The sequence below is a fragment of the Pithys albifrons genome, chromosome 17 (genome assembly GCF_047495875.1).
Source record: "Pithys albifrons albifrons isolate INPA30051 chromosome 17, PitAlb_v1, whole genome shotgun sequence".
Taxonomy (NCBI): Eukaryota; Metazoa; Chordata; class Aves; order Passeriformes; family Thamnophilidae; genus Pithys; species Pithys albifrons.
Window position 1 is genome coordinate 5,264,084 of NC_092474.1, and position 25,990 is coordinate 5,290,073.

General features: G+C 48.5%; 1 protein-coding gene across 14 annotated transcripts in view; it reads left to right on the top strand.

The window, feature by feature from the left end:
* NCOR2 (nuclear receptor corepressor 2) overlaps nucleotides 1-25,990 on the top strand; it is a 232,456-nt gene that overhangs the window by 68,669 nt on the left and 137,797 nt on the right. For 12 of the 14 annotated variants that reach the window (XM_071571895.1, XM_071571904.1, XM_071571906.1 and 9 more), the window contains exons 2-4: nucleotides 2,222-2,436; nucleotides 14,671-14,798; nucleotides 24,128-24,308. In XM_071571895.1, coding sequence (XP_071427996.1) covers nucleotides 2,332-2,436; nucleotides 14,671-14,798; nucleotides 24,128-24,308 — 414 coding nt within the window. In that variant the 5' untranslated portion in view covers nucleotides 2,222-2,331. Of the gene's footprint in view, nucleotides 1-2,221; nucleotides 2,437-10,214; nucleotides 10,235-10,736; nucleotides 10,875-14,670; nucleotides 14,799-24,127; nucleotides 24,309-25,990 lie in introns of those variants that run through there. The other 2 variants (XM_071571905.1, XM_071571902.1) reach the window with 2 other exon arrangements.

Genomic DNA, 25,990 nt, shown 5'->3' on the forward strand with positions numbered 1-25,990 from the left:
GAGGGTTTGCCTCAAGAAACACATGGGCTGCAGGAGGGCTGGGAGAGTGGTGGTAAGTCCCTGGAGAGTGAGCAGAGAGGGTGTTGAACCACATGCTCTTGGCACAGTCCCCAGCTTTGGGTGGGAATTGGTGATTAAAATCCCATCCAGTCGGAAGTGTGAGGGGAAGTGGGACAGTCATACTGGAAGTATAAATACACGTCTTCTGGATGCCTCTGAATTCCCCCACACGTACAGGGGCTTTCCTGACTTGGGTGTATTGCACTGAGCACGCCAAGCTCTTGCATGGGGAGGCTGTCTAGTCTGGGATGAGGGTCGGGCTGCTCCCAGGACCCCGGTGCTTCCCTGGGGTGGCAGGTAAGGTGCCCTGGGGCTCAGCAGGGATGTGTGGGTGCAGGGCTGGGGGAAATCCCAGCTCCTCTGCGTGGAGTGAGCCAAAAGCAAGAAAGACATGGTTGTCTCTCTGCTCCCTGCCTTGAGAGCTAAGCCTTGCTGTGTGTTTTTCCATACATTACTTGGCAAAATACCTTTTTCCAAAGAGTCTCACCTGACCCTGGGCAGGAGCATGGAATTGTCTTTGCATCTCTGTCATCCTTAAGCTTCATAGGGATTTGCTGAAAAATACGATTTTTGTACAATTTAACCTCTGGATGAGAGAGCCTCCCTAGATTGCTTTCCTTGGGCCACTCATAGTGCCTGAGCTGTCAGGGACTGTTGCCTTTGGTTTTGTTTCTGTCTGTGATCGGTGCGTTGATGCTGGCAAACCAGTGAAGGCGGCCCTGTGCCTGCCTGCAGCAGATAGCAAGGGATTTATCAGCATAGGCTGATCTGTGGTCTCACAGGAGGAGAAAAAAATTTAAAAAAGAAAAGCTTCCTCTTTTTTTAATCTTTTTTTTACCCTCTTTCCCACCCCTTTCTGGTTTTTGTGCATGCTAACCGCTGTTTCAGTTGAAGTTGCTTTGGCTGGGACTGGCTCTGCTCCTCGTGCACAGAGGCCATGAGCGTGGGGAGAGGCTTCTGGGAGCTTGTGGCACCGGAAACTTCCTCTGCTGCTCCTAGTGTGCTGATGGAAGATTTTGATACTGACAAAAACCTTGCATAAATCTAAATGTAATGTGCACCTGCACCGAGCGGGAGGTGTGCGAATGTGCACAGTGTTGCGTGGAATGGAGGATGGATCCCTGGGAACTAGGGCTCTTGCTGCTCAGGATCAGTCCTGGTGGCACCCCCTGAGCTTAGGCAGCACTGGGAATTTATGGTTTGTAGAACTAACCATTAATATGTGAATAGTAGTTAATGTACCTCAAGCTGGCAGTGATGAAATGCAGCATTTAGACCTTTGTCACTTTTTCATTGTAATCTGTACAAAAAGAGAGGCTTAAAATCCTCACTGAGCAAACTACACAAAGTATCTATAAAAATCAGTTACTTGTAAATCTCCTCTTGGAGCCAAGGAGTATCTTCCCACTTTGTTGATTTCCCTGGTTCTGGCAGCTGCAAAAGGAATTGCAATAGGTGGTTCAAGACTGAATGTGTGGGTTGAAAATACCCTCAGGGCTGTTGTGTCTTCTCTGGCTCTTAGTCCTGATCAGAAGGACTGATCCAGGTGGGTCTGGATGTGTGTGATGTACTGTAGTTCTGGATTTTAGTGTAGCATCATGGATGAGCATGGCTGCAGGGGAAGTCAGTGCTTGGTGTCCCTTCTGGCATGGATCAGAGCTTGCCTGAGGGGTCTGCGAAAGTGGCCACAGCTTGGAAAGGAGAGCACTCACATGAGAGTCTGGATGTGGAAAGGGATGGGCTGAGGAGGGACCTTGTGCCTTTGGACCTTGTGTTGAAATTCCCAAATTCTAGGTTGTGTTTTGGAAACTAAGTTGCCCTGCAAAAAAGTACCCATTTCCAAGAGAGGAGACATAGCCCAGCAGGGCCCAAACAAAATGCTGGCAGTTTGCTGGCCTGGTCCTGCTGGCGCAGGGGGAAGGCTTTCCAGGGAAATTGGGTGGGATGGATTTGGGGAAATCTTTTATTTGGACTTCCTTGTGCTAGGAGTAATCTACAGCAAAAACTTGGCAGCAGTGGCATTTGCCAAGAAGAAAACGGGGCTGCTGAGCAATTCCGAGGGCAGTGAGGTTTTGGTGATCGCCCAAGGCCTGATGTTTGGTTGTGACATGGGACTGTGGTTGGCTGTATTTTAACCTGCTACTTTCCTGTTTCCTTCCAGCTATTGCCTGACGCGGAGAGCACACACATGATGAAGAGGAGCCCTCAGCTCTCCTAATCCTTTGTCAGTGATTCGGAAGCAGCGACCGCCGCTGTGCCTGCTCTTTCGCCATGTCTGGATCGACGCAGCCCGTGACGCAGAGCTGGCGCGCTGCCGAGCCGCGCTACCCCCCGCACGCCATGTCCTATCCGGTTCAGATTGCCCGGCCACATGCGGTAAGGCAAAGCCTTTCCTTCCCCACCCGCTCGTGGGCTGGGAGCCGCGTGGCGTGTCCCCATCGCCGGGGCAGTGGTTCAGCCGCGCCGGGCTCGGATGTGGCTGTTACAGAGAAATCAGACCGTTTCTGTGCCTGTGGTACAGGATTTCATCGTTCCCCTCTCATGGGATCCTCTTTTGTTTCTCCATACGGTGCTTTGAGTTTTTCTCTCCCTTTCCAGCCTTTTCCTGGCACTTGCTGTGACAGTGCTCATGGGCTCTGGCTTTCCCTCCTGGCAGGACCACCCTTGGCTGGGTGCAGTAGCCAGCCTAGGGGGAGAGGAGGAGATTGACTGTTCGCATGGAGCAGGAGCTTGTGGCCTCCAGCTCTCTTCAGCATGTCCTTTCCTTGGTGCTGAATCCCAGTGAAAGGACCATCCTCTTCTGTGACTGGGCTCACTGCTACCCTGCAAGCCCAGTCTTTGCTCCTCACACCCTTGGGAAAGCTGTCCTGGTTCCCAGACAAAACTGCTGGGAGTGAACATGTCACCTGCCCTTTCTTCAGGAGACCTGCCTCTCTTTGTGGAACCCTCTTGGGGAGCAAGAAGATACCTGAGCTACTAAGTATTCTGTTTTGTCCTTCTCCACTTTTGTCCCTCTTACCATTGACCTCTAATCTTTTCTCCTCTTGGATCAGCATAAGCTGTGATGATTTTTTTGTTTGGCTGAACCAGCACTTGCAGAGGTTGCAGAACCTCGATCCGGCCTCTCCTTTCTGTGCCATGTCACTCACATCCATGCTTGCTCATGGGTGAATGTTTTAGGTTTAAACCCTTAACGGAAGAAACTCTCCTTAGTGGAACAGCTTTAGTCAGCTCAGGCTGCTTAAAGGAATCTTATTATGTGCTGGAGTGTGGCTCACACTTGCAAGACTCTTCAGGACCGGTTCTTGGTGGGTCAGAGCAAGGTGGCCACAGCCAGGAAGGTGCCTGTAACACAAGTCAGTGAGGAGACCTTGTCTGGGAGTTATGTATGACAGCTACTGAATGGTCAGATTCAGTGTGTGCTGTTTTTAGTGTTTGACTTAAGGGCATGGAAACCCATGAAGTGTCAGTGAAGGGGTGAAATTCCCTCATTTGCCCTCCTTGCCTGACTTCAGCAGAGTGGCACAGGGAATAGAGCTGGAGTTTGGAGAGGCTTTGAAATAGAAACGTTAAGGAGGGTGTGGGACGAGCTCTTGGCTGCGTTTGCTGGCTCATCTACATTGCTTGGGGCCTGCGTGCTGCTGCACAAAGAAGCTTTTCATCCCGGGTATGAGACACGCTGACCTGGTTCGATTTATGGGAGTTTTGCTTCCATTGGTGCAAGCGTGTTTGTTTGGGGGTGGAACAGAACCAAGAGCTTTTGTCTCAAAAATAAAATCCTAATTCCTTTTTATCAGAAACCCAAGCAGGAGGAGGATGTTGCCAGGTGAGCACAGTCTGCAGTTGTTGCAAAACTGTGGTTTAAAAACAAACCAAAGGAACCTCAGTCTGCAGTGTGGAGACTTATTTTTAAAACAGTGCTAAAGGCTCCAGGCCTTGAGGTTCTGAGCCCTTTTCTCCTGCAAATCCCACCTGCTTCCTCTAAATGCTGCAACAGCAGGATGAGCCGAGTGGGGCAGTTGTTCACAGTGGACCAGAGCTGGGGGTTCCTCCAGCCTACCTTGCTCCCTGGCTGCAGTGAGCACTGGTTTTATTCTATTGTATTAATGTTGGAAGAAGTTGCTGGCATTTGCTTCTAGAAGCTATTTTTACAGTCACATGTAATCACCCAAAGTTATGTGATACCTTTTGGGTGTCTGGATGCAGGAGAGGTCCGAGCTGAGATTTTTTTGGATGGAAAGCAGGAGCATGACAGCCCCACACAAACCAGCACACCTTGCCTCTTTGGGAGGGTAGGCAAAGTGTTCCTGCAAGCATGTCCCTGCATGATCTGCCCCGCCACTCTCAGCTGTTTGCAAACACGTGTCTCTTGCTCGGTGGCGCCATGAGCTGGAACCTGGCCATGGCTCTGGGGCTGGAGCTGATCTCTGGTGGGATTGCTTGGGAGAGGAGAGCCCAGTTCCTTTGAAGTTGCTGTGCTGTTTAATATTAAAAGTCAGCGGTATTTGCTTGCATGTCTTGGCCAGGTCAGTTTTCTCATGGGGTGTGTTTGCACAGGGAGAGCTTGTTTGGAAGAAAGCAAGAGAGGCCAAAACCAACTTGACACTAACATGTCTTGCATCTAATTAAATTCTGGTTCTGGTTTGTTGCGTTCCAAGACATCCTCTCCTGAGAACTGGGAATTCGTTAGCTCAGGGATCCTTATCCTGGTGTTGGAAACGCCCTGGGTCACCTCCTGGGCGCGTGTGCAGGGCTGAGCACAGCAGGGCTGCAAATGCTATTATAATATAAATAAATAATCACAGTCCAACTGTGACGGTCGCACCCAGGGAAATGCGGCGCAGCAGGAATGCTGAGCTCAGAAATGAGCCGTGACATTATTTTAGGCTTGAAGACACTTTATGAAAAGTGATTTAAAGGATTGCAGCTGTTTGATTTCACAGATGAGGCAAGTGAGAGGGGATGTTGTGAAGGGGCAGCAGGCAGTGGAAGCAGGATTGGGTATTTTTCCTCTCCCATCACATAAAACCCAAGGGAATATCTAATAAAATGAGGAAAAATATGTATTTCAAGTGAACAAACAAGAATGTGCTTTGTACATATGGGCACCTCCTCCCAGCAGCGTGTTCTGTGAGTTACTGCTGAGTTTGGAGCTGGAAGAGAAGATCCAGTACCGGTTGAGTGAGGATGTTTATTGGCTGGTTTCACTCTTGGGTGCCAGCTTTGGGCAGGGCTGTGAACCCATGGGTCTGACCCAGACTGAGCTCTGATGGATGATTCAGCAAACAGGCTCTTCCACAGGGTAAGCAGGTCCACAACCATATTCAGGTGTCCTCCTCCTCTTCCTCTTCAGTGAGAGTCATCTGGTCCCAACAACTGTCAGGGAGGCTCGATGTGAAAATAGTGCAATATTTTATAATGACCCTGGATTTAATTCTGTCCTATTGGAAAATGACTTGCATAAAGCATTGACAAGTAAGCATGCTTTTAAAGGTTGTGGTTTGTTTGACTTTCTTGAGGTAAAACTAAAATCACCAATAATCAGTAGTTTCTTCTTAAGGGTACTGAGTGGTTCTTGGCCAAACTGCAGGGAAAACACTTCTGGTTTCCATATTCATTAGCTGTAATGTTGTGTGCGTAGTTGACTTCTGTCATGTTCAGCTTGGAAACAGAGGAATTGTTTGAATGCTCCATGACCTTTAGCTAAAGGTGAAAAACCACATTACTTACACTCTTAACCTTCTAATGTGTCTGAAGTTCATGCTCTCTCAAAGGAAAGTTTCCCATGAAGGATATTCATTTTCAGGCAACATGCAGATATTTTCTGTAAACAGATCAATTTTCCTGTGTAGTGCACGTTCCCCTTTCCTTTTAAAGCTTCCTTGTGATCAATATTCCCAAGGAACAGAAGGGTTCCCTTCTCTTCCTCCCGTGTGAATCCATTTTCTTGCTGTGCCCTTCTTACCAGTCATCCTGCTCCTATCAGAACCCTGACATTTCAGAGCAGAATGATGTGGCTCTGGATGCAGGATGGGCTTTTCACGAGGGTGGTATTCTTCTTCAGAAGATGCTGGGAGTCAGGGTGCCCAAGGTGTCCTCATGCAGCAACCTCTCTGACAAAACAGCTTCTATTTTTGGGGTGCTTTAAGTGTTTTACCTACTAGAGATACTAAACAGGTTTGGGGATTGGTGGGATGGGGATATGTGCATGTTCATATGAAATTGGTGCTCCATCATCACTTGAATCTACATTGTGAGCAGTTCTCCCTGACTACAAATAAGAGGTGCTTGGTTTGCCTCCTTCCTGCTGTTTGCCCCCATTCCCTGCACGTGTCTTCAGCTGGGATGGAAAAGTGAGCTTAAGCCCTCTCAACCCCTCTGCTTCAGCTTTGAGACCTTTGTGTTTTCCCCATGCCACCTCTCTCGCCTGAGAACAGCTCAGTTGTTCCTTCATTAAGCTCCCCATTTGCAAAACAGCCCTTGTGCAGGAGTGGCCCGGCCGATCACTCGTTTGGTTTGGCCCATGATAAATAACTTCCTTGTCTGTCTGAACCAGAGACAAGAGGTTGGTGCAAACTTGCGTGTTGATTTGGTGTCCCAGCCAAAAGGTGGCCTGGGGGGAATCGAGTGCCTTCCCTGCTCAGACTCCTCCTCCCACCAGTTTGAGCAGGGCAAGTTAAACCCAGTGTCCTGCTACAGAAGGTGCTGTCAGGAGACACAGGCTCTGGAGATGGCAGGAGCTCACTCCTCTCCACAGTGACATGGTTGGTGTGGCACAGAAATGCCAGGTAAGCCTGCAGAGGGGCAGTGTATTTTGCATTACTGCTGCTGTGTTGGTTTTCTTTGGAGCAGCTATTTGTTGTACTGTTATCTCCTGGGAGCAAAATGCCAGTCTGTGTCGGTGCTCCAGGAGCTTGCAGAATGGAAGAGTTTACAGTGCACCACCTCTGAGTGCAAGGAACAGCCTCCTGCTACCAGCTGAGTGAGTGGCATCCTGAATTCTGCCCGCCAGGCTCCAGCTAATGTTCTAAAGAATGAGTTGAAAGTAAAAGACTTACCTTTGAAATACTGACTCTGATCGGGTCTGTCACAAGAACTAAGCGCGATCTCTCTTGAGTACCTTTCCAGTGACGGATTGCATTAGATCTGAGCAGCTCGGTCATGGATTTGGGGAAATGGGCTTTCTGCTGTGGCACTGTGAGAGCATGGAGGTGAAGGAACAGGACACCTAATTGCCTGCCCTAGGGTTTCCCTCCCATTGCCGGGAAGAAGGAGTTGGCTTACAGCAGTTTGTATTTAAAGCTCATTTTCCCTAGGATACAGCCTTTATCCAAAATACTTCTTTTCCTTCAAGCTACTTTAAACTTCTGTGGTTGCTCCCTAATCTGCTTTTTGGACGTGATTTGATGCAGAAGGTGATGCTTTTGGTTGATCTTAAGATTGTAAATCCACAGTGGAAGAAAGAACTTTTGCTGGGTGTGTGGTTTGGCAAAGGTATAGACCCACTAAAGCCACTTTTGGAGCTATTCCTGCACTCCAGTCCTGACTGATCACCCTGCCCCAACAGCCCCTGGAGGCACCTTCTGCAAGGCTGGGGACTTTTGCTGGCTGTCATGATCACAGCATTTAGTAAAAACACTGAACAAGTGAAGGATTTGCTATGGAGGTATAAGGAAGAGTAGGAGAGAGTTGAGTGGGGGATGTGGAAAGATGAAAGGGTCATATATGGACCTGCAGAGAGGTTATGGATGTTGTATGGGAGCAGGTGTGATGGGAGATGGTGGTGGACTACGGTGCAGAAGAGATGTGATGAGGAACAAAATGACCTGGTGTTTTTAATGTGGAAGGTTTGGGTTTGTCATGTGAAGAGAGCTGCTGCTCACCCTGAGTTGATGTCCATGGCTTCAGGAAGCAGAGCACCAGGCGTGGGGGATGGAGGAAGGGCAGACGGGTCAGTCCAGGCTCAAAGGCGCCTGGAAGCGACTGGGACAAAAGTCTTGTGATGGAGAGAGGCTTAAAAGCAGCACTGTAATGGATGTGCTGCTGCTCTGCAGGCACCTCTGGCTGCTGGGGAGAGGGCTGGCAGCTGGCTCTATCACCCAGCACCAGTCAGATGATTGGGGAGCCACAACAGCTGAGAGCTGCCCTCACCGGGATGTGATTTCTCCATGAATGGTGTATTCAGATGGGACAGCCAAGCGCCACTGACAGCCCTGGTTTGCTGGAGAGGGGGGAGAGGGCGTCGGGAAGGATGCAGTGCTGTGCAGCTGGTGCAGATGCTGACAGGGCTGGCAGCAGCCGTGGCCTCAGTGCAGGGATGGCAGCAGGAATCAATGCTTTCCAAGAAGGGGCCACGTGCAATGTGGTCACCTCCTAAAACAAAAGGCCAAGTCAGCAGCTTCTGAGAGATGGATGGCAATGAGACTGTTGGAACAATAAGGGCATTTGTCTTTTCAGCACATGTTATATCCCTGTAGGCAAGATAAAAATGCATGTATTCAGCCAGGTTTTTATTACTGACCTTATCTTCAACAGTGGAGCTGATTGTGGAGAAGTTATTGTTTAGTTTATGTTGGTATTTTTTTCTTAAATCTGCAGTGAACTCCTCCCAGGGTTTTGGGAGGAAGTTGGGTAGACAGCACTGTGTTTGTGGTCAACCTGTTTGGATCAATAATCACCTCCTTTGCTCTTGAGTAGAGGTTTTCAGCAGCAGAGGATGGCTCCTCTGGGTTGGGGAGGCTGAGGATGATGGGCCACACTGGTCCTTGTGCAGCCTGAGCTGCTGCACCTCATGCACTGACAGCTCTGCTATCACCCCAGTTCCTCCAAAACCTTTCCCCTTCCTTTTACCTTTGGGAATCAGCTTGGGGAAAAAATTATTTTCTCCAGGCAAAGGCTAAAAAGTGCATTTCTCGGTCTGATGAGCAACTGCTGTGCTGCCAGTGCCAAGGGGTATCCAGGCACCAGAGAGCTTTTCCTTTTATTGCTAAAATAGGTCACGCTTGCTGCTGGCAGGAAGAGATTTAAAGCAGCTTCTTTTTCCTAAATTGAGGGTGTGCAGAGCAGTGGTGGGGATATTCCCTGTCTCTGGCAAAGCCACAAGAGTGGTGGCTGTGCTGGTTTGGTCACTCTGCCTTGATCTGCCTGGCTCATGGGTGGCACTGCATGCAAGCCCAGCTGCAGCCAGAGCTGCACCAAGGGACTTGAGCAGCAGCTTCTTGTGCAAAGTAATTGCTGGATGGTCTGAGGTCCTGACAGAGTCCAAGCTGGGATACACTGCTCTGTGCTGCCTGTGCACTCCTGGAGGTGCAGGAAGCTCAACTTGCCATGTGCTTCCCAGCAGGATGGGGTGTGTCCAAGGCTGTGTGGTTAAATTTTGGATACGATGTTGGGCTGCTCTGGGCTATATGGGGCATACCCGAGCAGCTGTAAAGTGCCCAGCTATGGCTCTGTGTGCCACCAGTGCCACAGTCCTGGGGGAGGGCAGACATCAGCCCCCTGACATCACTGTTTACTTGCCCTGTGGTTAACATGAGTTCCCGGAGTGGCCTGTGAGCTGCTCACAAGCAGCAATAACAGGCCAGGCATCCCTTTGTGAGATTAGATAAGGGCCAGTTCATGAGGCATGAAATAAATAGGGATGCTTTGGCATTGTTTTCTGCTCACTGTTTGCGCCATGCCATTATTAATTGCCCTTGTTGGGGCTTAACACTTAGTAGTGTTTCAGCAGAAATAGTACATTGTTAAGAAACACATATTATTTGCAATACAGCACTGGGTGAACTTGTAACGAGCAGCCTTAATCTTTGGTGGAGGTGGCAAGGAGCTGGGATTTCTTCCTCACGTAGCATGTGCAGTGCTCTGGCCTGTTTGCCTGCCTGCAAAAGGTGACGAGGACAGTGTGGGGCAGTGGCTTGTCACTGAGTGATCTCTCCTGTGCACAGGGAGCTCCACAGGAGCGGCACTGCCTGCACCCAATGCTGTGATTCGAGATGGCTGCCGTGCGAGTGCCGCCCTCCCAACAGGGAGCCGGCTCAGCTGGCGGATGTGGTGGCTGACCCCAGACTGCTCCTCCTTGGTGTCACGGCAAAACAAGAGCTGGTGGTTTTGAAGCGAAGTTGTCTTGCACTGAAACTCGATGGGGAGCTCCCAGTTGCTTTCTCAGTGATAAGCGGTGAGGACCAATCTCACGCTTTGGGCTGCTTGAGTTGTGCTGCAGATCCTCGTCTGGCTGCACTCTAGGTCTCCATGGGTTTGCTCCAGAGCTGTTTTCCAAGAAAGCCAGAAGTGCTGGGCGTTCGTACTTGTTTTTCTGCTGGTGGGAGGAACGGAGGAGGAGCAGTTCGCCTTTCTGTTGCAAGACCAGCTCCAGGTTTCCTTTCTGCAGGCCTCATGTCTCTGGGGTCTTCTCCTCAGGGGCTAATTCTTGGAGTTGTGGGAAGGCCATCTGGATGGAGCAGTCAGTAGCTGCCTTGTCCTTGTGGATGTGCTCAGTGCTGGAGCTGGAAGAGCAGGGTCCAAGGCGCTGTTGGCTGTGGCGTAGCGTTGTCTGGCACTGTGTGCTGTGGGTCAGTGCCCAGGGGTGCTTCCAGCATTGCTCTCAGACCTCCCTTTCCTCCTTCTCGCTGGAGATCAGGCAGCCACAACCCGAGCAGCTGCAGGCGGGGGAAGGAGACGTGAAGCACACCAGCAAGTGCACGTGTCCAAAACAGAAAGCAAGAGAGGCAGGACGGCTGCGCTGCTGCAGTTACTGGCTTAGTGTGGGGGTTATCCTGAGGTCGGGGACAACAGAAGATTTTGCTGGAGACTTTATGGTACGTAAAGCAGCAGGCTGAAAGCTTTAAAAAAATTTTAAAAGGGGGTGTGTGGAAAAAGCTGCTTTTTTTACCTTCCATGGGGCTGTCTCTGTGTGTTGCCAAGAGCTTTTCTGTAACACTGCATTCAATCTCCCGGCTTTAGGCAGTTTGATTAGCAAATCTAAATGAGCCTGGTAGACTCGGGTTACTTACGGTCAGAGGATTTACCAGGAAGGGAATGGAATCGGTGCTCTTGGCACTCCCAAATCTAGTGATAACACAGAAAGACCTTGAGACTGCAGGTGCTTTCCCTGCCTCCCCCTCCCAGCACCCCGTGCAGGGTCAGTGTGGATGTGTCCAGCTTTTCTGGCTGCCAGCAAGGGACGTTTTCGGCCCCTCAGGGTGGGTCCAAGTACTTTGTCAGTCCTCTATGTGAAGAAGAGTGTTTTAATGAGGCTGCTTTTGGGTCTTTAGCATTTTATTTTTCTAAATGTTGGCCTGGTGCTGTGTTGCTCTGCCAGTGTGATTTATGGCACTCTGGGTGTCAGTCAGTCCTTGGCAATGCTTCTAGTGCTGGTGTCCTCCTCCAGATCTGTTGATGTGCCAGAAGCCCCTGAATACCTGTAGTTTTTCTGCTTCCTTGATTTCTATGTCAGGATATTACTGAATTTATGAAATTCTGCAAAGCTTCCCAAAGTACATCCTTGTGGGAGCACCTGAACCACAAGGAACAGTGGGAAGGTTGGTGTAAGAGGAAGAAAGTCCCATCTCAGGCAATGGGTGATTTGACAGGCCTGGAGAAGGTGCTCTGATATGTCAGCAGATTTGTGGAATGGGAGAAGTGATTGCAGAGAGCAGGAAGAGATGCAAAGAGAGGGAGGGCAAAAATTAGAATTAAGCAAAACAATGGAGAGGAAAAGGAGCAACACGTACCTTGGGGCTGCAGGATTCTTTTGTTTCAGGTGTTTTACAGCTGCCCTTGAGCAGGTGCCAAAGCTGTGCTGGAAATTTGAGGTCAGGATGGAGGCTAAATGACACTTACGTGCGTTGGTGGTGGGAAATGCAGTTGAGACCCACTGGGCACTACTGTGTCTATGCCAATGTGTGGAAGGTGCAGTGGTGCTGGCAGCAGATATCTTTAAAACTCTGGTAAAGAAAATTGAAGCCTCTTCTGAATCATAGAATCGTTCAGGTTGGAAAATACCTATAGCATCGTCAAGTCCAACTGTTAGCCCAGCATTGCCAAGTCCACCAGGCAGCTTGCAGGAAGCTCTTGCATCTGAAAAACAGTTACAGCCCACAGTGCAATTTGCTGGAGTAACTTTCTGAGCAATTAATCCACCTACGTCCTGCCAGAGCTCCCACGGTGCTTCTGATAGTTCATCACAGGGCACAGAAATTTGTCAATTTTAATCCTCCTCCCTAATTTTTAGGTGATGATATGAGCAATGCAGAGCAGCTCAGAGTGAGTTGGGTGATGTCTGGAAAAGCTAGAGCTGGTGATTGCTGGCTTTGCCCATGGTGGGGAAGCTGGAGAGACACATCTGTCATCCCAGTCCATGCCAGTGTAACGAGCTTTCCATGACTTCAGGCCATGCCAGCAGGTTTCGAGCTCCACCAGCCGTTTTCCAGTGGGGTTAGATGAGGAAGAGGCAAAGCTGAGCTGAGTGTGGGCAAGGGGAAAAGAAAAAACAGACAGTTCTTGGGGCATGCAAGAGCCTTTTTTTTTCCTCAAGGGCTCAGCCTTTGAGCCTCCCAGAAAGGTAATTCTTGTTTATACGCCCACAGAAGGTGATGGTCTTGATTGTGGACCTATTGGTGTGTCTTCCCAGAAACAATGTGTTTGTTTTGTGGGTGGTTGTCAGGAGCTGCATCACTCTTCTATTTAATTATTTATTTTAAATTTAAAATCAGGGCAAGTGTGAATGTGGGGAAGCTTGTCATAGGCAGGGATTCTGCTTTGGCTGGGGCTCTAAGAACTGATGGGCTCCTTCACTCCAGGTGTCTTTGTGTGTCCCATCTGTGATTGGACCAATGGCATGTTCTGTCCTGCAGCCCGCCAGGGCCTCCAGCATGGGTGGACTCCAGAGCTGGAGGAAAAGCAGCTACATGGGATAGCATGCCTGGATTTACAACAGAAATGGAACATCCCTGTGAGGATAAGGAGGTGCTGTCCCAGTCATGTCTTATGTCACAGGAACCTGTCTGCAGACACCCCTTGTCCCAGAGGCTGAGGTCTGGGATGGCCAGGCTGGAGGGGTTGGCCAGGAGTTGGGGCTGACAGAGGCCCCTTTTCCCTGGTATTTCACAAGATTGATCAGAACAGAAAGGGAGCAGCCCCACACTATTGCCTGATGATGGGGAGAAATTTACTCGATTCCTAAAACTGGCACAGCTTCTAGGAACAAAGAGAAGTGGTGGCCATCGGACACCATAATCTGCTTTGATACTTGGCCTTTTCATCTTTTGTGCAAGAGAGCCTGGATGTAGGGTAGGGGATCTGCTTTTCTTGGCTCCCCTGGGCTGAGTGCTTACCATTTCTGGTTTTTTTCCTGACTTTCTAGAAAAGCTCATATGCAAACATGTCGTTTTACCCTCTGATCATCAAAGATTTTGGGCCATGATGTTCCCCTCTACTCCACAGCTGACTGGAGGGGAGCATGACATCCCATACTGGGCTGCTCTGGTCATTTCCAGCTTGGGAAGGGGATCTCCAGGCTATTTAAGCTCCCAGATCCTTTCGTTGCCTGCCATGCACCTTGCTGGGGCAATTCCCCAACTTCCCTAGTGCTGGAGCATGTTGATGTGCACTACATCTGATGAAATAATTCCTGTTGTAGCACTTGGGGTAAGAATGCCTGTCCACATCAGCCACACTGGTGTCTTATTTTAAGATTTTTAGGTTTTCTTAACACCCTGAAATTTCTCTTTCTTTCCGATGGAATTGGAGATTTCTTGTTCCAGTTGGGAACTGTTCAAAAATAGCCTCCCAGGAGGAACTGGATCTTCTAACATAAATGTATTTCAGTTTTTCCAGAGATATTCTGTGACAGGGCTTTCCATGCTATTGCTGAAGGTCTTAGTTAATTAGATGATTAGTCTGCTGGTCAAGTAGTATCTATGTGCAAATAAAAAACAGCAGTTGAATATAGCTGCTAAAATACTGTTGCTGGAATCAGTCTGTGGCACAGAACAGGAGGGCTTCTTATTTAATTAAAATCAGGAACATACTGTACTGTACTCTGCAAGGGTCAAGGAACAAAAGGGACATACACATAATAAGTAGCAAACTGTCCTTTCAAACCACTTGAGCTCAGCCCAGGGGAGCTGTGTTTAAAGGGAAACTCTCAAGATAACATTTGTGATTTCTCTTCTGTCTTTTTTCCTCACCTTTTTCCTTTCTCTGTGCTGCTGTGTGAATTATTGAAGCTGAAAATATCCTGGGTTTTTTAGTTTTGTTTTCACTTGTTCTTCCTCTCAGATTTGCAGTTGTCATCAGGACTGCTTGGATGCCAGAAATCTTTGTGGGGGTGCTCAGTGGCTGGGCTGGGATTACTGGGGTCCCTTCCTAGGAACCAACCTGCCCACAGCCCCAGGAAGAGGCTGGAGAGGGCTGAGCTCCCATCCCAACACGGTGCAGCTCTGGGAATTTCTGGGAACATTTCTGGGGAGGGGAAATCACTGAGCTTTGTGGCCCAGCACTCAGCGCTTCAGAGAAGGAATATCTACAAGGGAGTTTTTGAGTTGTCAGGGTTATGTGGTTGCTTGAAAGTTCCCACCAGCCTAACGAGGTCTTCTGTGTTTGTTCCTGCAGGACGTTGCGCTGTTGGACTACCAGCATCATTCCAGGGATTTCGCTTCCCACCTCCCCCCAGGGTCTATCATGCAGCCACAGCGGCGGAGGCCATCCCTGCTCTCCGAGTTCCAGCCGGGCAATGAAAGGTACTGACTCCCCACTTTCCCTGGGGAATCCCAGCTGCATCAGCCAGGCTGTTGTGCGGGGCTGTGGTGGCAGCAGGAATGCTGTAATGCTGTGTGTGGGTACTGACTGTGCTCAGGCTCTTGTGCTGGTTCAGCTTCCTCATGCTAATGCAAGTGGCACCTTTGCCTTCTGGTTCCTTCCCTCAAACTGAAATGCATTTTAAAGGAGTCTTAAAAAGACCAAACAACAAAAAAACCCACCCTCCTCACTACTGTGAAGCTTCACATTGCTGTGACTGGTTGTGTTGGCTTCTTCAACATAAAAAATGAAGCCCATGTGGTCAGGTTTGGTCTGTGACTCCCAAGGCTACAGGGAGGAGTGAGAAGAGCTCATTTCCACCCCCAGCTCCGCTTCCTCTGCTGCTGCTCTTCCTCAATGCTTTCATTGTTTTTGTTTCTTTTTCTGCATTTCCCTTGCAACTTTCTCCAAGCTGCTTTTTTCCTGTCTGCTCCTGTCGTGCCTCTCCCTGTGTCCCTGTTTCCTGTTGTAGCCTCCTGTGGGAGGGAGGCTGGCAGTGTTTTTGGGTGCCACTCAGGCAAGTGCTGTGTGGCTGGGAGTGCTGTACAGGCCTTACCCACAGGAGCTGATCTCATCTGAAGGGCATCACTCTCACTCTCTGTTTCGACTAAAAATGCTGATCTCTCTCACCGTTTCTCTTCTGCATTTCATGCTTAGTGGTTATGGAAAAAACTGGCCTGGAAGTGAAATGAGAGCCTTGGTACAGTTGATTTATGCAAAAGACTGTTTTTAATGCTTGTTTCTTAGTCAGACTAAGAACAAAACTAGTGCAGAGTCAGAGATGAATCTGTTTCTCTAAAATCATCATTGTTATGGGAGAAGAATAAGACCACAGGGTGCGTAATAGATACAGACAGGATCCTCTTTTTGTTATGGGATGAGTTTGGCTTGGTGCTCAAAAACAAACCTGTGAGAATTTGGAGGCAAACAGCAGCCTCCAGAGTAGGTTTTGCACCTGTCCTCCTTGCTGTACCCTTTCAGGCTGTGCCTGTGGCACCTACAGGTACAGAGGGTCGTGTTACTTTTGATAACCAGTAATTTATTGAAGCATGTTGTGCTGCCTTGGCTTGCTTTGATTTCTCAGTGCTTTGATTTCTTAGCACAGAGTAACACGGTTAAGTTGGAATTGGGTCAGATTTAGCTAAATTTGGGGGAGATGGGTAAAGAGGAGCCAGCAATATGCTCCTTCTGCCTGTTTTTGTTTTTCACACTACTGATGGTTTGCAAAATGGAGAAGCAGTTCTGCTCTCCAGTAAAATGAAGGTTTCAAGGTCTGAATGTGCTATTTAAAAAATGTATTTTGGTTTTTCCATATAACTAAAAAACCAACAGCAAGCCTTGGTGTCTGCTGAACCACATGCCTGATACGATGTGGTCACTCAGGCATCTCCCTTTGGCCTACCAATATTTCAAAGTCTCCAAGCTTCTTTTTGTGTTGACAATCACATGAGTGTGGTAAGTGTTAATTGAGGTTGTCAGGACTAGATACACATCTGCATGCTTATCATGGTACCTCACTTTAAACCCAAATGGTGATGTTTTAGCATGCTGTAAAAAGAAACTTTTTTTATCAGACTCAACTTAGATTTAATCCCTTTTCCCTGTAATATCTGAAATATTGAACTTTTGCAAAATTTGGTAGTAAACCCGCACATACCATTTCAGTTCATTTGGTGTCTTGTGCCAGGATGCTGGGACACAGACTCATTAAAAATTTTTTGGGGGACATCTTGGGATGCAGAAGGGGTGTCTTTGTGGAAATTGTAAAGAAATTTTCAATCCAATGTAATGAGTTATTGAAGTATTAAAATGGAGCACCATTGGGGTTGGGGAGGTGTTAGTCTGTTTTGCAAAGCCATCTGCAGTTTCTCTGCATCCTTAAGCACCACACTTAAAATCCATCCTTAGGGGGCTTGGCTGTTCACCTTTATGTCTGCCCTGTAGGTGATGGTCCCTGACCTGGAGCTCCTGGAGTAGGTTGAGTTGCTCACTGGTGCCCTCCCAAAAAACAGCTGTGGCACTGCCTGGCGCCGAGCAAAGCCTGGATGAGGGAGGGTGGCAATGGCAGTCATCTCTGCAGCTGAGTCCCCTTGGCAAGCTCAGCACCTTGGCTTTGTTCCTGGACTGGGATTGATGGTTTCCAGCAGAGGCAGCTGGCTCTCAGTGTGAGGGGCTGGGACAAGGGAGACCAAGGCAAACAACGTCCACAACATGGCATAGGTGGGCTAACTAGAGGGAAACACAGGGGTGTGCTGTGTCTGAAAGGAAGACCCAAGACCCATGCTATGGTTCCCTGCTTGGCAGCCCACCTGGCACACAGTGATGGTGGGCGTGAGACAATCCTCCCCTTGAAGCAGGTGTCGGCAGAGCAGAACCCTTCCAGTCCCCCATTGCTTCAGGAGTTCAGAGGAAGCAGCCTGTCTGCTGTTGGCTGTGGTAGCTGATGCTCTTGCGGGATCCCTCCCCTCCTTAAGGAAATAAGCTTGTGAGTCTGGTGCAAGTGGGATATGGCAGACTGACAGCACTGGATTGAGCTCTCTGTGTGTTCCCAGATCCTGCCCTGCCATCCCTGTGCCTCATGCTGATGCAGAGCAGTGCCTGCAGCTGGAGAGTGGTTCAGAACCTCATGCTGCTCAGTCTTGTTTCCTCGGAGCCCACCTGCCTGGTGGGTGGCTGTTGTCTGCCCTCCTCTCCTGGAAACTGCAGGGATTCAATTTACTCTTTTGATTTGGGGAGATTGTCCCCCAGTTTGGCTTTGCCTTCACTTCAGGCAGATCTCTGAAGCTTCTACCTCTCTCTTCGCATGTGGTATTTGAGGCTTGACCCCATGGATGCTTTAAATCCCACAGAAATCATATGGGCTCACTTAGATGGGCTTCCTGCACTTTTGCAGGTTTGCAGTCTCTCCTGGCTGCAGTTTTGTTGTAGCCACCAGGATGGTGGTTAGTTGTGATCCAGTGGAAAGGGAACAAGCGGCGAAGCATTTCACTGTGGGCAGTGTGTTAAGTGTGAATCAGGTTTTGGGGCAAAAAGCTATTGAGTGGTAACTTGCAGGAAGGAACAGATGCTGAGATACTCCCGCACTTTGGGCCCTCTGAGAGAGAAGCTCATTGGGAAATTACAGACTGCCCTTTCTCCATGTACGTCAGAATTGAGAGTTGTCATCACCCCTTGGGGATTGGGCAAAGACTTGACTCCCTGAGCGGCAATTCTGGCTTGGAAGGAAAACCTGAACCACTCTGAATCTGTTGCTGTAGGGAAAGTTGGCTGTGTCAGTATTTGTAGGGATGTGCTGCTTTCCATGATAAGTTTTTTTGGTAGCAGGCTTTTTCTTGGAAGGCTCCACAGACTTCCCCTTAGCTTGTTCGACTGGCTGTGCCAACTGGACTGCCGGAGCGAAGAGAAGTATTTCAGGATCTGCTGTTGGTACAAGTCGTACCATCAATACTTGCAGTGGAATGCCCTGGAAAGGTGACAAGGATTAGGGCTTTTTTTCCTTCTCTATATATATTTTGGTCCTCAAAAGGAGTGAGAAAAAGTGGGTTGAGTGTTAAATGGCAGGTGCAAGTGGGGTGAAGGGTCTGAATAATCAAGGAACTGGGTTTTTTTATTTTTTGTAAGTGTTAGGATTTTAGAGGGAGGTTCCATATTAGTGCAGGAACCCTGGGGTGGATAATGGTTTCTCTGGCAGAAAATGTGGCTGTAAATAAGTGGTATGCATGTTAATACAGTATATTCCACCTCTATCCAGAATGAGATGAGTCACTGTTTTCAAAGATTATTTTCCCAGTTCAGGAGATGGTGCTCTTCTTTCGGAACCATCCTGCTTAGCAGGCATGAGGAGTTTGAAGAGTCTGCCCAGTGTTGATCTGTGGGATGACATTTTGGATACATTAAGCAGCTGCTGTGGTTCTGCAGCTATCTGAAATAGCCATGTGTAGTATGGCATGAGAGCAGGCTGGATCCCTGTGCCTCTTGAATGGGATTAATTCTGAGGAGCCCAGGGAGCAGTGGGAAGCCAGGGCGGTGTGCAGGGTGCTGGTTATCATGTGCAGCTCTTGGTCTTCATCTGTGCTGGGTCAAATGCCATCAACTGCTCTTGAGGTAACAAAACAACCAATTTTATTTTATTTGTGGTCTTTAATTAAGTTTCCATTTTTAAAGCTGACCCTTTCCTCAGGATTGAGTGGCGGTGCAGCTGGAATCTCCATAACTGTACATCTGTGTGCCTTTTCACACTGGAAATGGTGTTCCGGGAGCTGGGGTTTTTTCCTCTCCCTAATTGAACATGGGAAAGTGACATCTGGAGAGGACAGATGCTGGTGTGTAGACACTTGGTGGCAAGCCTTGTCTTGCAAGTGCCCTCTGCTTCTGTGTGGGCTGTGGGCATGTCCATGGACAGGCACAGAGGGTGACCAAGGCTCCACAAGAGGAGAGGCAGAGATGCCAGGCTTCTTGGAATGGATCAGTGTGCCCTGGCAGAGAGGTATGAGAGGAAACCTTGGCTTTGTCTTGACTGGGATGAGGAGTAAAAGTCCACAAAGCAACTTCATCGTGCATAGTCTTGAATCAGATTTATTTTAGGGAAGGAAAGGTGATCTTGCAGTGTATGCAGTAGGCCTAGTGTCCCTGAAGCCATTAGCGGAGGAGTGTTCCAGCCACCCAGGAGTGCCAGAAGGTCTTTCCTGACAGACTCCAGTTTTGGATACCTGGAGAAAGCATGTGGGGGAGCTTTTGTAGAGACACAAATATTCCTTCTCCTCCCTTTGAGTGAGGCAGTACCATTGTGTTAAAGCTTCTGCTGATCCTGTCCCCATGAATAATTCAGGCTCTGTGTATGAGGATCTTCAATATGCAAGTTTTAAATAAAGCATCTGTTCTTATTTAAGTTGCAGTTGGCTTGGAAGAAGGTGATGAGGGGTTGTGCAGCGCGGCTGAGACACTGCTACCTGCCCTTGTGTGGGAACACACAGGCAGAGCATCCTGAGGATGCACGTGGGTGCTTGGCCAGACCTCATGAGGACCTGGGAGTCCTTGAGCTGGGCCACATGGTGAGCTAAGCATCCTGCTTGAGGCTGTCCCACACCTTTGGTTTGGGAAGACTCAGTCCTGCTGCTGGCACATGTTGCCGAGGGCGTGGGAGCTCCATCTTCCCCACCCAGACATGCAGCTCTTTCCATCAAGTCATGATGTTTTTATCCCCTCTCCACCTATCTGACAAAGGGAATATGTCAGCTGGTCCTGGACGTGGTTTTCTAGGTGCCTGGTGTCAGGTTTGCTCCTACAAACCCTCCAGTTTCTTTCAGAGGTCCTAATTTGCCTAGTCTCCCTACTCTGGCTCTCATTATCTGTAAAGGGGTTGCTGAAACCTCTGACAAACCTTGGTATTGGCTGTAAATAATTCACGTCAACACCAATGTTTTTCTGTATTACTCTCTCAAAAGCATGTTATTGTCTGTCTGTACCTGTGGGGGTTGGATACTCTTTTTAGAACTTATTTTTGGAGACAATTTCCCACCAAACCATCTCAGCAGGGGGAAATAAACAGCCTCAGCAAGGCCATCACTTGTCTTGGTTCTGGTTCCAAAAGACAGCAAGAGTCAGTTTTCCAGCCTGGTTATGTTGTTTGGCCCTGTGGTACCTAGGGAACAGTATTTGCAGATGGGAGAAATTCTTAATATGCTCTTGCTGGGAAGTTGGTAGGAGCTGGCTCAGAGTTGCTGCTGATGTTTGAGCCCTCAGTGCAGGAGGCACAGCTGCAGGAAGTCAAGCTGATTTTTTGGATGTTGCAGAACAGCCATCATTCCTCCTGCAGCCACCTTCTGCTGCTCGGCTGATGGAGAAACCACCAGAGCAGGGGAGGATTGTGCTGCTCTAAAGAGCTGGTCAGTGGATTAATGGGGTGGAAGAGTCTTCTGTGGCTTCCTGAAAAGTTTGTACTTGCCCGTTTCCCAGTGATTTGGCATCAGGAAAGTAAAGATAAAGGTAAGATCCATTTAGATCTCATCAGGCCTGCTCTTACAAGTCCCAAGGGTAGCTCAGGATATCCCATTTGATTCTCTCTCTGCAGAGAGATGCTCTCAGCTTAATGGTTGGACTTGATGATTTTAGAGGTCTTTTCCAGTCTTAAGGATTCTATGATTCCCAGCTAGGAGACAATCCCTGTTTTCAGCCCATCTCGTGCTCAAGTGGCTCTGATGTAGGTATAATGTAGCAAAAGATGTTTTCCTAGGTCCCAGTGACCCACATGTGCCAGAGTGAGCTGCAGGTGCCCCACATTGATGTTGGATTTTATCCACTCATGCCTTCCTCCTTACATTGTCCTGTGTGAATCTGCTGAGGGATCAGCCTGGTGACTGAGTAACACTCCTGCAGCTGGGAGGGTGCAATTTATTTATCAGATTGGTAATAAACCAAAGGTCTGATCTTGGGGTTATCTTGTTCTTGTGAACTCAGACCTGCCCCAAGCAGAGCTGTGCGTGGGTGGCTGGAAGTCAGGCAAACCCTGGGCACCCAGCTTTGTGTGTCAGCAGATCTCACGCCACTCTGCTTCCCTGAAGTAATTCAGTGTTTGTGGTGAAGGGCTCAGGTGAAGACTAACCTGCCCCACTTCATAATTAACACTGGCATTTGCTTTACTTCATTTAATTATGCATAACTCACATGCAATTAAAAACACTCTTTCCCTTCAGCAAACTAGGAATCTCTGGAATAAACCTGCCAGGTAGGAACTATTTGGAATATACAGTGAACGCCAAATTCGGTGTAACGGGAGGGTTTTTCAGCCAGGGTTATTTTTGCGCTGACAGCAACGTCATTGCTGTATAAAAGTCTGTTGTAAAGAGCTCGCTGCAGGTGTGGATGTGAAGAGTGAAAGGTGTGAAGGCTTCAAGCAAGAGCATTTGTGTTTGCAGCCAGGACAGGCTGAGTGGGTTGTGTCGGGCAAAGCAATCTTGGGAGCGACTGGAAATTCCAGTGGATAAAGTTAATAGCAGTTCCAGTGGATGTGGAAATGGAAATAAAATAGCACCCTATAACATTGCAGCTGCTTTCCCTGGCGTGGCCCCTGCCTCGCTGTGAGTAACTGCCTTTGTAAAACTGAGTGGTGCTCTTATCTACAAAATCCATGTTTTTTTCGGAGTGGAGCAGTTGTGCCAGGTTCCTGACAACTGCAGAGGTCTCAGAGACGTCCTGTGTCAATTAGCAGCTTCTTGGTAATACGACCTTAAAAAGAAGAGGGAAGAAGTGAAAATAAATACATCTCATTTTTAATTGCCTCAGTACAGCAAAGGCTTGCATGTTGGAATATTTTAGCACCTGCCCAGCTCAACAGTTGCTTATTGTTTCTGGGTTTTGCAACAGAGCCTGAAATGCTGGCACGCAGCTGCAGGCGGGCAGGGATCGCATGAGGGGTTGGGACCAGCCAGCAGGAAACCTGAGAGGTGCCAGGAGAGATTTCTGGGCTTGCTGAGAAAAGTTGAGGGTCATTCAACGTGAAAAGTGTTTGCAGGTGAAATGAGCTGTGCTTCAGGGCCAGATTTCAGGCTGTTCAGCTCTGAAAAGTTTGTTGGGTGAGCTGTGCATTTGCTGTCTCGTAGGCTGGAGCACCAAAGGCAGTGCTGGAACCTCCCAGCTCCTCTGGCCCCTTTTTGCTGGGGAAGAGGAAGAAGATGAGCCAGATTCTGTTTCTGTGTGTCAGCAGCAAAGCTGCTGCCTGATTCCAATGCCAAACCCACAGCAGCAGAGGTTGGTGTGCACATGCTTTGTGCCTGCTGTTGGTGTTTAAATTAAAAAGTAAAATACCCAATTTTAACTTGGTAACCTGGAGCTGGACTGAGTTGGCCACGCTGCTGCAGGGGAGGGCAGAGGGCTGTGCTCAGAGTGGTGTCCCTACAAAGGTGGATTCCTCCAGGGTTGTTCCTCTCCCTGGATGTGATCCAGAGCCGTTATAGCCACTGGCTACTGGGGGCTCTAGGTGCTTCCTCTTTTGCCATTCTCTCTGAGATATTTAATGTCAGCAGTTGCACTTTGTGGGTGGGAGCCAAACGATGCATGAGAACCCTTGGTTTTATTTTTGATCCTGACAAAACACATCCCCTTTCTTCCTCCTCCCCTTTGAGCAGCTCCAAAGGCTGTTTAGTTTATTGGTGTTTGGTAACTGGGGAGGACACTTCACCACCACTCAGGAGAACTTCAACTGTCTTGTTTAAGGGGAAAAGAAAAAAAATCCATGTTTTTTCACAAGCTTTGAATCTCCCATGCTTTGTTTTATTTTTATTTTTTTAAGAAACACTTCTGCCTAAAGTGGTATACCCTTGGAGCTGCTGCAGCAAAGCTGATCTTGGGGCATAGTAAAAGGTTTAATGTATTTTTGTAGGATCCCTTTACAATTCTCACAAGAGAATCTGCTCAGGAAAACGGAGCTACAAAGAAAGTTTTACATTTGTTTTAAAAAAGCAAAACCAAACCTACTCTCCAGGTATTACCAACTGCATCATATTTAATGGGTGAAAGATATTGAGCCCGATGTGACTCGTCAGTACAGTTGCTATCACTGGATAATGTGCCTTTACAGCCTGCCAGGTCTGTGTCAGAGATGTGAAACTACATGTGGCTGGTTTCTTTCCTCCCCCATCGTGGAAAAATAAATCCCTACTGTCTAGCCATGGAGGAGTAGGCATTTTTTCTTCAACATACAATCTTTGGTATTCCTATGGAAGATGCTAAAAATAAACAGTGGTGCAGGTACCTTTGACTAAATAAGCCAAACGTGGCAGAAGGGAGTTCTGCCTTGTCTTGGAGGCATAGGAGGGTTTATGGGTCAGATTTGGGGATTTTCTGAGCTTTGGCTCTTGCTGACCAGCCTGACACATGTGGCATGACAGGGAAGGCTCACACCTGCAGCCTTGTTCACTTTGCCCTGGGGTAGGGACAGCCACCTACCACGTGTGGTGGGACAGGAGATGACCGTGAGGCTTTTGAGGTGACATGGTGGCAGTGCTGAGGAGAGTGACAGCTGGGTGGCCTGTTGGGCTTGGGGGATGGCAGTGATGCTGCTCCAGGTGATGCACTGTGCCCAGAAGCCAAGCTATAGGGCTGTGCATCTGGGTCTGCAGAGCCTGAAATGTCTGAGTCCAGGGCCACCCCTCATGAATCCTTCTGGAAAACAGGCAGATGTTGAGCCCTGTCTTCTTAGAGTGGTTTGTGATTGTGGAGCAGGGGAGAGTGGAGGTGATTTGCTTTCCTAAGGCTCCTTTCCCTTTGTCCACAGATCTCAGGAGTTACACCTGAGAACTGAGGCGCATTCCTATCTCTCTGACCTGACCAAGCCATCAGACTTGGAGTTCATTGAATCCAAGAGGCCACGCCTGGACCTGCTGCAGGACCCCCTGATGCGGCACTCGCCTCTCCTGAACCAGAGCCAGCAGGGAGGGACAGAAGATCTCTCAAAGGTAAGGGGCCAATGGCCTGGGCTGCCAGCTGGGTGTGAAATCTGGGTTTTGAGATCGCCTTGGCTTGTGTAGAGCTGTCTTTGAGCTGCCACTGAATTCAGTGTAGCTGGTGGTTCCTGATACTCTGAGCATGGCTTGGTGGTGTTGGATAATATTCCCTGGGATGGGGTGACCACTTGAGGGGAAAAAAGAAGCATATCAGCTTTCCCTATAACCGTTGCAGTAGTGGACCTTTTTTTTACTGGGCTATTAGATATGACAGAACAATTTTGAAGCTCCTGTAGGCTGAATTAAGGATGGTCGTGTCTGGCTTATCTGGATACTCTGCCTTGATTTGATTTTTACTTGACGTTTCTCATTTATCACATCTCTTTATTTAATATCAGCGTTTGAAGGGCTGGAATAGGTTTCTGGTGGTTCTTTAATAGAATCTTCCCCAGGAAAGCCTCCCTAGTCCCAGTCTCATTTAACAAAGCAAATCATTTACTTACAATTGTCCCCTCTGCACATGGAATAAATGTTGCAAAGAGCAATCCCTTGCTTGTGTACCTGTTTGGATTTACTTTCATGCTCTGTTGGGGTAAATTGTATTTGATTTTACCTGGAGTTTGGACATTCTTCTGGTTGGCAGGAAGGTCGTGCTAGATAAATGTGCTGGAGGCAGCTGTCTCTTGATGCCACCAGTGCTGAGGGTTAGTGCAGCTGCAGGATGAGCTTGAGAATTGCATGAGCCCTCAGTGAAATGAAAGGGAAGTTGCATCTGTACCCAGGGTGCTGGGGATGGTTTGCTATTTCACTGTGGGAGCTGATTGAAATAACATACAGGCAAGAAAGCTCTTGGTTGGGAATGCCAAGATATTCAGACATCCCTTATCCGTACAGTACTGGTGGGCTTTACCTGAGATCCCTCTGACCTGTCTTTAATGAGAAGGATATTTAACTTCAGAATAGTTTGGATGCCAAGGGAGATCTGGAGGCTCTGAAGCGTGGAGTGTCCTTGGGGAGCATTGATGGGGTGGCTGATGGGGTGAATACACTGTTTCTTGTCCATGAAACAAAAAAATCCCCCTCTCCAAAGATGTGAGGAAACTAGAATGACTCTTTTGTCTGCGTGTTAGTCTCACCAGCAGTTCTGTTCCACTTCTCACCAGAAAACCACAGATTGTCTCAGCTATTTGTTTCTAATAGTCAAAGCCTCTCTTGAGGCATTAGTTGGTGAGTTTAGGGGTTGCATTTGCTTCTCGGGCTGTGAGACGTTTCCAAGAATTACATGCATTTTATGAGGCTTAAAACATTTGTTAATGAAAGAGAGCGAGAGAGAGCTGAGATACAATTCAGCAAGACAAGATAATGCTTTTACTGGAGCCATTGGTAATTTTGGAGTCTGGAAGGAAGAAGAAAATGGGGTGTCCCTGACTGGTGAGAGCCTGACTGGAGCTGGGATTAGTTGCTCTAAACTAGTGGGAGCTGTTGCCAGAATGGGCTTGATGGAGTTCACTGCAAGACCAGATGATCTCAGTGCTGTTCAAGTGGTTGGGAGTAGAAGGCAAGTCTGGGGCACAGATATAGCTGCCTTTGCAGCTTGGGAAATCGGGTTAATAGCAGCATTTTGGCATTAGTCCTGAGCACTTGTCCTCAAACTAGTCTATGAACTGCTGGTGGACATTAAGGTCATAGAAAAG